Source organism: Branchiostoma lanceolatum, chromosome 9, assembly GCF_035083965.1.
Source record: "Branchiostoma lanceolatum isolate klBraLanc5 chromosome 9, klBraLanc5.hap2, whole genome shotgun sequence".
NCBI classification, from domain to species: Eukaryota; Metazoa; Chordata; class Leptocardii; order Amphioxiformes; family Branchiostomatidae; genus Branchiostoma; species Branchiostoma lanceolatum.
This window is the reverse complement of record NC_089730.1, coordinates 18,428,336-18,441,580: the sequence shown is the minus strand read 5'-3', so window position 1 is coordinate 18,441,580 and position 13,245 is coordinate 18,428,336. Positions and strand designations below refer to the sequence as shown.

Genomic DNA, 13,245 nt, shown 5'->3' with positions numbered 1-13,245 from the left:
AAAGAAATCAGCACAAACTGGACGTTTCTAAATACCATGCTGACTTACAAATGTACAAACAAGTAGTGCAGGGCATGTTTTTTTTTTTTAAATAAATAAATAAATAGAGTAGAGTAGAGTCTACAGTCAGGTAGGATGCTTTACATCGGTAACAGGTCAACTCGCCCCAAGTCCAACTCGCCCCAACTATTTACGACCAACTCGCCCCAATTCTATATATTAATCAGGGCTTATTAAACTTGGTTTTATATGCATATATCCTACTTCTAAATATTGCTTTACATGCTAACAAAGTTTCGTGACTTAAATCTTAACATTCTCTTCTCTGTTCGGCATTTAACACCCATGAATGCCGGGGGCGTCGGCGGGTCAGGTAGCGAGCGGCACGCCGGGTTCACCGGGACCTGCGCCCGCTCGCTTTAATCTCAAGCATGGCTCACTGCTGACTCAAATTATGATTCAAGTATATGCTCAAAGACGCTTAGTTTCCTAGCACATACGGTAAGCCAACAGTCTTTCGGATCGCCATGCTTGAGACTATAGCTAGCGGCCGTGCATGGTGACACGGCGGGCCGACATGCCAACCGGGTCCGCCAGCGAATCTCGAGTTCGTTGCTAATACGTGCCCAGCGAAAAAAATATGTTAAATTAGAGTCACGAGGTTTGTTAAAATGTAAAGTAATATTCAGAAGTAGGAGTCATGCATATAAAATCAGTATAAGACCAAGTTTGATAAGCACTAATTTGGGGCGAGTTGGTAGTAAATAGTTGGGGCGAGTTGGACTTGGGGCGAGTTGACTAGGATTCCTTTACATCCAGTTTAGACCGCTCCCTTTTAGCACATCATCGTTTCAAAATTTCCCCTTCGCTAAATCGATTGCCCTAGATGAACATCAAGTTGTTGATACGATGCGTTGGAATTTGGATTACCACAAAATCATTAAGAAAACATTTAGGGCCGTTTAGATTGTTGATGGAACGTAACAAAGACAAGCACCCCGCAAACACGTTGTTTGTCTTTGGCATTGTTATTAAATGCTTTCTTAGGATGCGCCACAACGTACCAGCTGACAGTTTACAAGCCGACGCCCTGTTATGCCAACTTCAATTAGAAGCCAATGGCAAAAAATGCTGGGCGTCCGGTGTCCGTAACATGCTAGAGGAATGCGGTTATGCCTTTGTTTGGAGCCCACAAGTATCCTTAGCAACAAATTTCTCACATATCATTAACTCCATTAGTCAACGATTAAAAGACATCTATATTCAAACATTCTCAGCCGAAATTCACAACGATAACAGGGATAAATCTTACAGCAACAAACTCCGAACGTACCGTCTGTTTAAGTCATTGTATAAAGAAGAAGAGTATTTATCCATTAGCAACATCAAACACAGAGTGGCTACTACTAAACTCCGGGTTAGCTGTCACAGATTACATGTCGAAACAGGAAGGCACAACCGCACGCCTCTACAACATAGACTTTGTCAACATTGTAATTTAAATCGAGTAGAAGATGAGCAACACTTCGTCCTAGACTGTAAATTATACGATAGCGAAAGAAGTGTATTTTTTAACCTTATTAAAGAAAAATTCCCATATTTCGAATATCTTAATGCAACAGACAAATTCATATATTTATTACGCCTGGATAATCCTTGTATTAGAAATATTGTCTGCTCATATATTTACACATGTACAAAGAAGCGAGAAGAAGTCGACTCTACTGGACTAGCTTAGTTTAATAACACGTTTTGTCTACACTATATGTTTACAGCTTGTATTGTTGTATTATGTCCTTGTATGTTCCATGTGTTAAGTTAGACGACCTGTACCTAGCCCCTCGGGGCATGAATGCACAATAAAGGTCTTTCATTCATTGTTGTACCATTACACCGGAACTGTGCAATTTATTTACAGATAATGGTAATTAAATACATAAATACTTCACATTCCAAAGTCTTTTTGGCAATTTTGAAAGCTAGCAGCTTGTAGGAAATGAACTAGAAGAGGAAAATATTAATATTTTGTGATTCTCTGCTGGCGCCACCACTAACTCAGTACACGACTGCAGACAACGCCAACGCGAAGAATCATATGAGGATGGGTGTGTCGTCTGGCCAACGCAAAACCATACGCCAAGTGCATTCAAATTCCCTACAAGATCAAGGTCGGCACAGTAATTATGAGATCTAAATCCCGTTCAAATAACGTTCGATTTTGCAGATATATTGCCATGGAAACGGGGCGAGACCAGGTTATCTGAAGGTGACCCGATGGCGGTGTCTAACTTTGATCGATCACTTTCACCCTGGAGAATACACAGTTCGGGGCGGCGCGAAGGTCACCACACTTACCTCGGGTGTGTTTGGACTCTTCTAGATACCAGATAATCTTCTTGGCGCTGTCAGTCGGTGCAGAAAAGCCTCCCAGACGCCCAAAACTGGCCGGTTTTGGCCCCAAACACCGCCCTACACCTCCTACACACCTCCTGAGGTTGTTCTTTACCGCTACAGCTGGGACGCCCCAGGACAGACGCTGATTGGTCGATTTTGTAATGACGTCACGTTCCCAAAATTTGAATTCCGGATTACAAAAGATTTCACGAGGATATACCAAAACAGATCACAGCAGCATATTGGTATGCAAAAATTATTCAAATTTCCCATACTATGCTAAGATATGACGTATGGTGATTGTTTGTAACGTTAAAAAGCGAAAAAGTGCTTAGACTTCCCGTCAGGCAGTGCGGCAAACATGGCGGCGCCCGTGTATTCGTAAACATATTTTGGAAGGAAAAAAAATACAGTTTTATGAGGTATTCTTTCCGTTTATTCGCCGATTTTTCGTTAACTGACATATCAGATATACCTGTGTAATAGCTAACAATATAAAAGTTGTTTCTGTGCCAATAACATGCTCTAAATATTGACATGCAAGATTCTGGGGCATGCCCCCCTCCCCATTTATCTTCTTGTCTGTACAGCAATTTCTTCAGATCATGAACGCAAGTTAAGTAAATCATGCTGTATAAACAGCTCTTAAAGTTTATAAGGTGAAATTATATAAGGAGGTATCCGCAAATGCCAATGCTTACAACAAGTGTTGTCATGGTTGTTATTGATCTTGTAGTCAATTATGTTTGCACTTTGTTGATAAAACATGATTTCTGACTTCTTTCATTATAGTGATGGTTTATTATGTGGTCCCCAGTCCCTAAAATCCTTTTCAGGGTCTGTACTACTGATATGCCATAGGTGAAGTGCGACCAAACTATAAGGTCAATAGCAATTCCAATACGCATGCCAATCGTTGTGTATTGCGGGTACTGTTTCAAAGGTGAAGGTCCCTGAGACATAAACAAAACATGTCTAGACATATTGTTATGACTGCGAATCAAGACAATGCTCAAGACGACAATAGCTTACAAGTCAGGCCTTATCTTTGACCTCGCTCATGCGTACTGAGAATCGCAAAAGACCTTAAATTTTACAGTCATGACCTTTTGGACATATCTTTTTTAAATATCATTTGCTGTTCAATAAATAAAGAAAAACACAGGTCACATTTGTATCAACCCAACCCAGCAGTTGAGATGCTCCAGACCACCAAGTCCGCGGCGGAGGTGGCATCCCGGTTGAGCGGGGTGTTCGCTGTGTACAAACCGCCAGGGCTCAACGTCAACAAGATGATTGTCAGCCTCAAGGAAAACCTGGGGAAAGGTTTGTAGTGTCATAAAGATAATAACTTGTGATTTTGCCAGTTTTGTTTGACTGTTGTTTTTTTTTTTTAATATTATTAAGGCGTGTTGGATTAGCTAAAACTATGAATGGATATGAGGATTTAAATTCTTTTAGAGGGAGAGAAAGTTTTAGCAGAAGGTGTGCTATTATGTGTTTGCAGTTTATCAATAGAACACCAGAGGGCGCTTTTCATGCAACACATACTAGTAGCTACTTGTATAGGGCTCATATTAAACAGCCTGGACTGTTTAAGTCTTATGCTACATATGATATGTTCCCGTTAGACTGAAGCAAATAACTGCTTTTGTTTATTTTGTTCTCATCTCTTGTTTTGTTCTTGTATTAATCTCTTTTGCTTTATGATGTTTACTTTGTAACAGGTATGAAAATACTACATGTTCTACTTCATCAGATGAAGATGATACCAGTTTGATATCTTGACTCCTTCCCTGTTGTTCAGAGATCACGGCCACCTTCCCCTGGGTCCCACACAGACACGACTACAGGCTACTCCCCTCCCCTGACGACCCAAACCAGCTGACCAGAGTGGACGTGCCGTCACTCTCCAAACACCCACTAGGTCAGTAAGTTTGTACACTGATCCACATATGCAGCAGGGATGTCTTGATTTCATTTTATTCATTCGTTTGTCTGTATCATGACATATACCCAGCTAGCCAAACTCTATGAGAATTACAAAGAGCTCAGATCTGGTGACTGAACATTGCACAATACAGTTTTACAAGCAGCTACAAGGCAAATATAAATTCATTTACATAGCAAAGGACAATAGTACTATTATAGACCTTTTTTAAGTAGCTTACGCAAACCAATAAGTCATTTTTGATGTCTTGGACTAGAATAAGTCAGTAGCCTTGTGTTAAAATTATATCTAATACAATTGTAATGATGAAATGTACATATCATGATATACACTGTATGATCTAAAATCTAAAACTTCAGAGGAAATGATGAAGTCTTTGATTAAATCAATTTTATTGTACTGTTTCAGTGAAAGGTCATGAAAAAGTACCAATATACTGTCAGTTTCCCCTGGACACCCTGTCCTCTGGAGTTGTAGGTGAGAACCACTTTCTTTTACTGTGCACCAAGCATTCGCAAATTTTTGTAAATTCACGCATAAGTTGCACCTCATTTATGACCCTTTTCAAGTTGATGATGAAATTCAATGGATTCAACTTCAAATGGCTGATTGATGTTTATTGTTCCAGTCTTAGGCATCAGAGACGGGATAAAGAAGGTCCGTGCCATGTTTCACGCTCACTACTCTAAGGTAAGTCAGAATCTGTTTGTTTGTGTGTGTGTGTGTGTATATGTGTGTGTAGGAAATACATCTATCATATAACAGCATCAACCACACGTACAATACATACATGTAGTTGAGGCTCATAGAATCATTTTGATTGTACATGTAGGAGTTATAAATATGGTTGTATGTACACGCGTTGTCTCATGGCCACAATGTGCTGTAATTAAGTCGTTCACAAATTCAATTAGAGTCAGGACTGCTATTGGTGTAATATCATTTGTTTGTATACATGATTTTTCAGCAATACATTGTGGAGGGGAAGTTTGGTATGGCGACAGACAACCATGATGTGTCAGGGAAGGTGCTGGAGAGAACAACATATGGTAAGCCATAATCCATCAATATCATTCTCTTTTCTATTGTTGACAAAGTTTCTGTTATCTGTCTTTAATCCCCAGGTCCAGTCAGCTCATTATTTTCATTCTTTGCCACATTTCAACTGCCTGCAGATCCGGTTCTTCTTTCTTTTTTTGTATGAAAAACAATGTGTGGACATTTTCTGTTCTAAATGTAAGTTATTTTTAACCTTCGCCCTGTTGAAGTTGACTTTTAGCACCAAATTTGTAACTGTTACTGAATTAGGTAGCAGGAAGAAGGTTCAACTTAGCAAAGCCATACCATTGACAAATCATGTAATACTGTAGGCTTTGTGTATCCCTGAAACTGCAGATCACATCAGTGGTGAGAAGTTGGCCAGGATTGTGTCCTACCTACAGAGAAGCCACCAGAACCTCACCACAGAGTAAGACCACGATTTAAGTCAAGATGATCATATTTTCAATTCATGTGATGTTCAAATTGTTGAAGTTGCTCTCAAAAAACTGTAGTCTAGAATTTCTACATATTGTAAGCCCTCACTTTACAGATACTGAGTATAGGTTTAAAAGCAGCTTTTAAACCTATACTCAGTATCTGTAAAGTTGCATACATTGTACAGTGTAGTTGACAGACAATACAAAATGCATCTCCTTTTTATTTATCTTAGCTGTAGAAATATTTCACTCTTAAAATTTTGTTAAAGATCTAGAATTCGTAGTGGTGTTTTTTTCTCAAAGCCAAGCCTTAGATGTCTGTCTCTTTGTCCTGGAACCAAGATATGCAGGAGTAGACATCCAGAGCCAAGAGGCGTATGAGTTAGCCTGTCAGGGTCTGCTGCGACCTCGGATGAACTCCCCTCCCCTGGTGCTGGCCATGAGGTGTCTGGAGTATCAACCACCTCATTTCACACTGGGTAAGAAGGGATGGAATCAGGATTAACACACATTATGCTATAGCTACTACTAGTGCACATGCAGAGATACTCTGATCTTTCTTACAGTTCATAATGTAAAGCACAGTATATTTCATCACATATACTAGAGCTTTTACCTAGATACATTGAATACAATCCAAAATACCCAAATTTAATGGGTGGTAGCCTCTGAAGACTGCATATCTGACAGCCAAGGGAAAAACCTTGTTGCTTTCTGCAGTATTCAGGAACAACTTTAAGATATTACCACAAAAAGAAAACAGCTGTTTCCTTTTTGGTGTGCCATTCTAGATACATGTATTAGTGTATAATATACTATATGCTAAGATCAACATACTCACTCACTCACTATCCAGTTTATCGTCTTCAGATTATTACAGCATGATTATTTTTATTCTCATCCTTGAACCTGTGTTCTGCTCTGCTTGGTTAAGCCATAGGTTTTCTCCTTTATCATTACAGAGATCCAGTGTGTCCATGAGACCCCACAGTGGTTGAGACAGCTCATCCACGACATTGGGCTGGAGCTCAGGTCCACAGCCGTATCTACTAAAGTCCGACGGACACGAGACGGGTACTTCACCGCAGACGACGCACTCCTTATAAAACACTGCAGATACGAGTACGTGGCAGAGGCCATCGAGAGGTCCAGACATTTGGTGTCATGGAAGAAGCTCAAACCTGAGGACAACTTTGCTAGGAAAAACAGTGAATTTCAAAGTGAAGATGAAGTAGATGAAGATGAAGAAGACAGATGACAAACAATGTAGATGCTGCTGCTGTCAGATACCAAGACTTTGGATATCATTTGATATTATCCTTGGTCATATCTTAGTGAGGAGTGGGAAACTATTGGCTCAAAAGTACAATCGTTTCCCAGTTAGACTTAATCTCCCTGCTGCCTAATAATCTCAGAACCAAAGGAAACTTGGTAGTCAAATGGCTACTTCAGTGTACTAAAGGTTAAAATACAATGGGATGGAGTCTGGCCAGATATTATTTGGTGTGAGAGCTAGAGTATAAAAGTGAAGGAACATGACTGGGAAAAGCATATTTTACATGTATATGTTTTATTTTGAAATAACAAGAGCACGAACATTGTTACCAGAATCAAGAAGTATGTATAGAGATACTTTATAGTTTGTACAAAATATTCAGTGCTATCAATACAACATATGAAACCTGTCAAGTGTCCATGGCTTTCTGTTGCTTATCATCTCTTTTCTATCAAACTTTGCAATCTTACTTGCACCCCATGTAAGATTCTTGTCATGCAATATAGAAAACTACATGTTAAAGCCTTAAAGAGAAGAAATCCATGTGTGTGCAGATGTCATCCATATGATTACCTTGGCCTGGCCCTTATTATATGTACTATATGTACACAGTGTTTAATGAGCGCCGTCTGGGGTAATGGCCGCGTGTTTTCAGACGTTACGGCCCATTTGCTTTGTTACTGTAAGTTTGCGCGGGACGCCGCTCGACAATAGAAGCTACTAGGAACAAGTCCTTATCTTGACACCTAAGAAAACACAAGAACGATTAAGACTTCTTGTTCTTACAGCTGTGAAGTACCTTAAGACAGTATGATATGAGGTTTGATCCTTTCAATTTTGGTATATGTATCACGTACATATAGCATAGAATACAGTGATCTTTTTATATCCCATTGTAGTTACAGTCTACCCCCCACGAAAGGTAAATAAGTTTGAACTGACAAAGAGGCTTCTGTAATTGTATTTTGGGGTTGTTGTTTCCTTTTCAAGAAGCGTTTTTAGACTTTGAAGAGAGACTGCAATCCACAGAAGTAACGTGAGGAAAAGAGTATGCAAAGTGTAACAACAACATGAAAAGAATTAGAATATATGTCGATTACATTTTTATTGTAAACGTTTCTTGTTTGCCAAGTCGTTTTCCATCTTTCTAAGCAGAGGTCGCTAGTTGCTTATGTCGAGTCCTTGTTTCGTAGGTCGATAAGAAGACTTCTGATTTGCTCCGTTTTCTGACATCGGGGGCCTAGCGGTCAGATCTCGGGGCCAAGTCGTAGAAACCGTCATGATCTACTTTAAGATTAGTTTTCTACGTCTATGTTTAATCGTAGCACAAAGCAAACAAAAGCTTAACTTGCTCCAGCCCAACGCCACACACAAAAGAGTTTGCCAAGCGATGGTTTACCCTGGTCTAAAGAAAACTCCTCTCGCCACGTTTAAATGATACTTTTTCACTCAAGTCGTCAATTAGCCCCGACTTAGAGTCAACAAAGACTTGTGACAAGCCCTGAAACCTTCCCGACATGACCCGTCTGTAGCGCTGGGCCGCTCCGTTTGCACATGTCTGTGGGCTTGTGTCCCGGTCAAAACTCAAGTACGTCGTACTTCGCCCGGCTACAGCAGAGATATTGATAAGAGTAGAACGTGCAGCACTATTCCAGGTGAGAGCCTTGCCACTTTTTCTATTAGAGGGATGGGCTTGATATCAGGTGGGTCGGTTAGAAAGGTACGTAGAATATGTTCTGTCTCTGTAAGATGCGGTCACATTCATTCGTCGTGCCATTTTTCACGGTGCTTCGATTGTAGGTTACAACAGCAATATTGTAGAGCGTGCACTTTTCTAGGTGAGAGCCTGTCAATTTCTTGATTAGATAGAGGGATTTTATATCAGGTGGTTTGGTTATTTCAGAAAGTTGAGTAGAATATATCCTGTGTCTGTAGGGTGCGGTCAAATTCGTCGTGCAATTTTTGTGCTTCGATATAGGCTATGCTATTTAGGCTATGCTATGACGGATCCAAATTTCAGCAAGGATCTGTCCGAAACGGTTCTGTCGCAAGATGGCTTGAATTTCTTAGACACGTCCAGCACAAGAATAACCATCCTCAATTTGCTGCCATAAACCTATCTTAGGACTAAGAAGGTCTCTATGATTTGATTTGTGGTCGCCTTTCGGTTTAACAACCCGTCTCTTCTAGCAAGGATTGTAAACTATAACCTCCTTGCTTCCAGTAAAATTACAAATTTATGGCGATTTGGTGAAATAGGACAAAAATAGCGAATTCCTATTCCTTTTTTGGTTGTAGCCTGATGCACAACCCAGGCCTGTCCTTGAATGACTAGTACTGTTTTATGGTTTTCTATAGTCATTGGATTACTAAAATGAGGGTCTAGTATAAAAGATATATGAAAAAGCACATATTCACACACGTGCTTTGGCGTAAGTATGGATATCGTTTCAGTAACGGCTGTATGTACAACACAGCATGAGCGGGTGAGATATGGTCTCTCCTGCCAAAATGTTCAGCTGTAAGTACTACCATATCTATGCGCCCACGCACCGCTTTGTTCTTGAGCGTTTAGAAATCGTTTCCTGAAACGACTGCCTGAAAGCTTTTTTCGAGATCTAGATCTTGTGATTATAGCCTATAGAGAACCTTTGAATGTTAGCAGCAACGTAAGAGATTAGAAGGGACGGAGCTCTAACAGTCATAGTAGTCACTTTTACGTTCACCTGAGCCGAAAATATCGTTATTACACATCAAGTTACAAATATCAAGCTTAACGAATTTACGTTAAAAACTAGAGCTACTTTTTGAAGCTTAGGAAGGAAATAAGATTGTCCGTCCACAGTAGTTCTTCTTCTTCATAAATCTGCATGTAGAACAAATAAGTCTGTCCGTCCACAGCACATACATGTACATGTAAAACTTGGCGTTCTTTGGTCACTAAGGGCCTGCCACGTGTGGGGTTCCAAAAATAAGGACCACTATTGTTGTAGTTTCCCTACAAACGTGACCTACTATTGAAAGTATAGAACGAAGTCGTGTTTTGCACACAAGCACGAGTAATACCACCTCAAGATATTTGTGTATTTCGTATTATCGCCAGGGAACGGTTGCTAGGGAAGATGTTTCTCAGGTCGTGCGGTAACCTAGCAACGGTGTTATGTCGTTAAGGTGTGAGCTTTTATGTACCGCCTCCCTCTATTTCTGAAAAACCTCTGGGATTGACCTTTTCATTTGGATTTCAATCATACTATCATGCTAGACGCCACGGGAAAAAAAAATACAAGGTCTGTAATTTGTAAATATGATTTTTGGGTCATAACGTTTACTTTTTAATTTAAGTTAAACGGGAACCTATTGTTTAGTTGATTTTCAACACCAGTGTCAATACGGTAACTTTGTGTACATCGCAAGTCTCCACTGAATGATTACCTAGACATGTGCCGACATAAGTCGAACTAACATATCAAACGAGTGAGCCGATTAGAGGTCCAGTAGTCCCGGCGATATGTCTGAAGGCCACACAATTATTCGGGACTCGCTAATAGGTTTTAGATAGACGCTAACGACATGGGAAGGACAAAGTAATTACATACATACGGTCGTCATGTTTGGGGACTATTTGTTATCCCCGACTATGAACACTTGTTTAAGACTCGTCAACTGTCCATTCAGACGACAGGAAAGTGTTTTTAGACAACCACGCACTTGCCTCTGAAAGAGAGACTGTACAAACAACGGGGATTCACGATCAGGTGGCGAGACGACTGGCCCGATTCTGTCTGGTCTAAAGAACCAGAGCGCTTTCACTGCCGTAATTTGTTTGCTCTATAAAGATAACTGTAACTGTGGGTGAGCCGATTCAAAGACTCCATAGATACATGGAACGTGATAGTAGAAATTAGCTAAATATAAGTAACATGCCAGAGAAGTTAGCTGGCCTGGTAGTACATAATGCAACCTTGGGAGCGGCTAACTTCTCTGGCATGTCATCTGTCCATTTGACCAATTGTCACTAATTTTCCAGCGATCTATGGAGTCTTGTAGAGCCTAGTCAGAACGTTTGGCAAATGTTAAAGTTATAAGAATAAAAGAGCTGAAGTGGAGACAGGAATTTCAAGTAAGTTGTGCAACATGGAAAATTAACATGTCTTTGATAAGAAGAATAGTGTTATCATAAATCTAGTTCTAGCGATTTGTCTTTCCTTCGACGTGAAATGTTAGATTATAATCAGCAAATTTTTCTTTCATGACCTAATTTCTAAATGGCGCAAATCAAACATAACCTCGACCTACTGTCTGGATACCATGGTCCTATTCAGCTGCAGACCGTGGTTTGTACAAGTGTTGTTGCAGGCAGCGACCGCAAACATGTAATGTTCCCGTGTAACTAAAAACGGAAACATCAAATAGACTTAGCAGGAAAAAACAAATATTATCAAAACGTGCTGTCACTTCGGTCTCTGCCCGTGTCGTTTTCTCGAGTATTTTCCCTGAAGTCCATTGTGACTCATGATCAGGGAAGGCCTAGGGGAACGAGCGTTGGTGTTTTTTCTTGGTACCAATATTTTTCTTGTCAGTGATTGAATGTACAATTGTGGGTCATATGTTAATTGAAAAAAGGTTTGTTCTATGCCATGACATATGTTTCCGTCAGAAAGTATAATGATTGGTTATCCACATGATATAAACTTTTATTAGACATTTGATTTTTATTTCTTTAGCGCATATTCTAATTCAAAGTGATTACAGTTGCTAGACCTTTTTTATGTCATTTGTCAATGTTTGGTTGTCCGATTCCATTCCACGACATATGTTTCTGTCATTAATTATCCATATATGAATTAAGACATTTTATTTTGATCATGTTAATTAGTGTATGTGAAGAGACTGTAGTTGCTAGATTTTAAAAAAAAAGTTTCAGAATGGGTGAAGTTTGTCAATGTCAATGTTCTGTTGTCCGAATCAGCTCCATGCGAATGACGGGCTACACCTGCTGCTACTGTCACCACGTCAGCCTCACTCTGGGGCAGGCCCTGGAGCATCATGGGACACATGCCCCGCCCGACCCGGAGAAACCCAGCAGCTACAGCAGGTGTTTCATCTGTCTGGGCAGGATACAGTACAGGTGATACATTATATATTGCGTCAGACGTGTTTCCTCGTGGTGTATCGTACAGTTCAGGTGAGTTACTTGGGAAGTGTACAGTACAGGTGAGGGGTCCGCCAGGTGAGTTAACTGTATAGGATGCAGTGACAGTGGAGAGAAGTTACACCAGGTGTATTACCTGAGAATATGTTATCTTTACAAAAACACCAGGTGTGTAGGATACAGTACAGGTGAGTTACCTGTGTAAGGTGCAATGCAGGGGAGAGATTTAACCAGGTGTATTACCTGCTGGGAAGGATACATTACATGTAAGTTAATAGTTCCTTGGTAGGATACACTGATGAGTTACACCATGTGCTTCTACTGTATACGGTACAATAATGTGAGACCTTTTTAACACGAGTGTTTTACATCTGTAGTACACGATGCAGACACAGGCCTAGACGTTCCACCTGTTTTGAGAAAATGATTTGTCCCTCAACCTATCTTAGCCAGGTGTTGTCCATGTCTGTCTATGAATTACAATATTTAGTTTCCTATAGACAAGCCAATATTAATTATTTCATCCAAAGATGTCTGACTTGGTTTCTTGTGTCTTTTCAGAAAACTTCGGCGACACATCAGGAAGACACATCCCGACCACATGCGGCCTGTCAGTGCCATGTGAACGCTCAGGGGACAAGAACTTGCTTGCAGATATGAGTTGCATAAAGGGGGTCCGGTCTAAACCTCAGTAGCTGTATATTGGAGCAAAGGGGAAGTGAATCTATCGCTTGTTTTGTGTACACTCATCACCAAGCAGCTGGAATGCGAATCGGTGCAAAATGTCATACATTGTATAAACGACATTTGAAATTTATTTTCACATTTTCAAACGACCACCTGCTTTAAAAGAGCGATTCATATCAGTAATTTTTTATCATCTTTTTTATTTTCCTGTCGCTATTCATTTTAATTCACATAAGAACGACTATATGTAACGCTGTTGGAGTGAGAAATGCTGTGCAATAACGTTCCATGTGTATGACTCAAATAA

At 40.2% G+C, this 13,245-nt stretch overlaps 2 protein-coding genes and 1 long non-coding RNA gene across 5 annotated transcripts in view; 2 read left to right on the top strand and 1 right to left on the bottom strand.

Annotated features, from left to right (window-relative positions):
- Positions 1 to 2,531, bottom strand: part of LOC136442470 (outer dense fiber protein 2-like) — a 35,122-nt gene extending 32,591 nt beyond the window's left edge. Inside the window, exon 1 of the mRNA XM_066439349.1 lies at positions 2,356 to 2,531. The gene's annotated coding sequence lies outside the window, so the exon portion shown is untranslated. The remainder of the gene's footprint in view (positions 1 to 2,355) is intronic.
- Positions 2,532 to 2,686: 155 nt separating this feature from the next.
- On the top strand, positions 2,687 to 8,206 carry LOC136442468 (pseudouridylate synthase TRUB2, mitochondrial-like). 3 transcript variants are annotated; one of them, XM_066439346.1, is made up of 9 exons: positions 2,687 to 2,816; positions 3,589 to 3,720; positions 4,202 to 4,321; positions 4,754 to 4,822; positions 4,974 to 5,035; positions 5,313 to 5,394; positions 5,741 to 5,813; positions 6,166 to 6,302; positions 6,786 to 8,206. In XM_066439346.1, exons 2-9 carry the CDS (start codon positions 3,594 to 3,596, stop codon positions 7,079 to 7,081), a joined length of 966 nt encoding a protein of 321 aa, XP_066295443.1. In that variant the 5' UTR covers positions 2,687 to 2,816; positions 3,589 to 3,593; the 3' UTR covers positions 7,082 to 8,206. The 3 variants fall into 3 exon arrangements, with proteins under 3 accessions (XP_066295443.1, XP_066295441.1, XP_066295444.1); XM_066439344.1 differs by having other exon boundaries at positions 2,694 to 2,816; positions 3,586 to 3,720; XM_066439347.1 differs by having other exon boundaries at positions 2,703 to 2,816; positions 3,550 to 3,720.
- A 120-nt stretch (positions 8,207 to 8,326) lies between these two features.
- LOC136442471 (uncharacterized) lies at positions 8,327 to 12,901 on the top strand. The gene is made up of 3 exons (XR_010757010.1): positions 8,327 to 8,754; positions 12,069 to 12,227; positions 12,813 to 12,901. It is a non-coding gene; the product is annotated as an uncharacterized lncRNA (long non-coding RNA).
- The last annotated feature ends 344 nt before the right edge of the window (positions 12,902 to 13,245 follow it).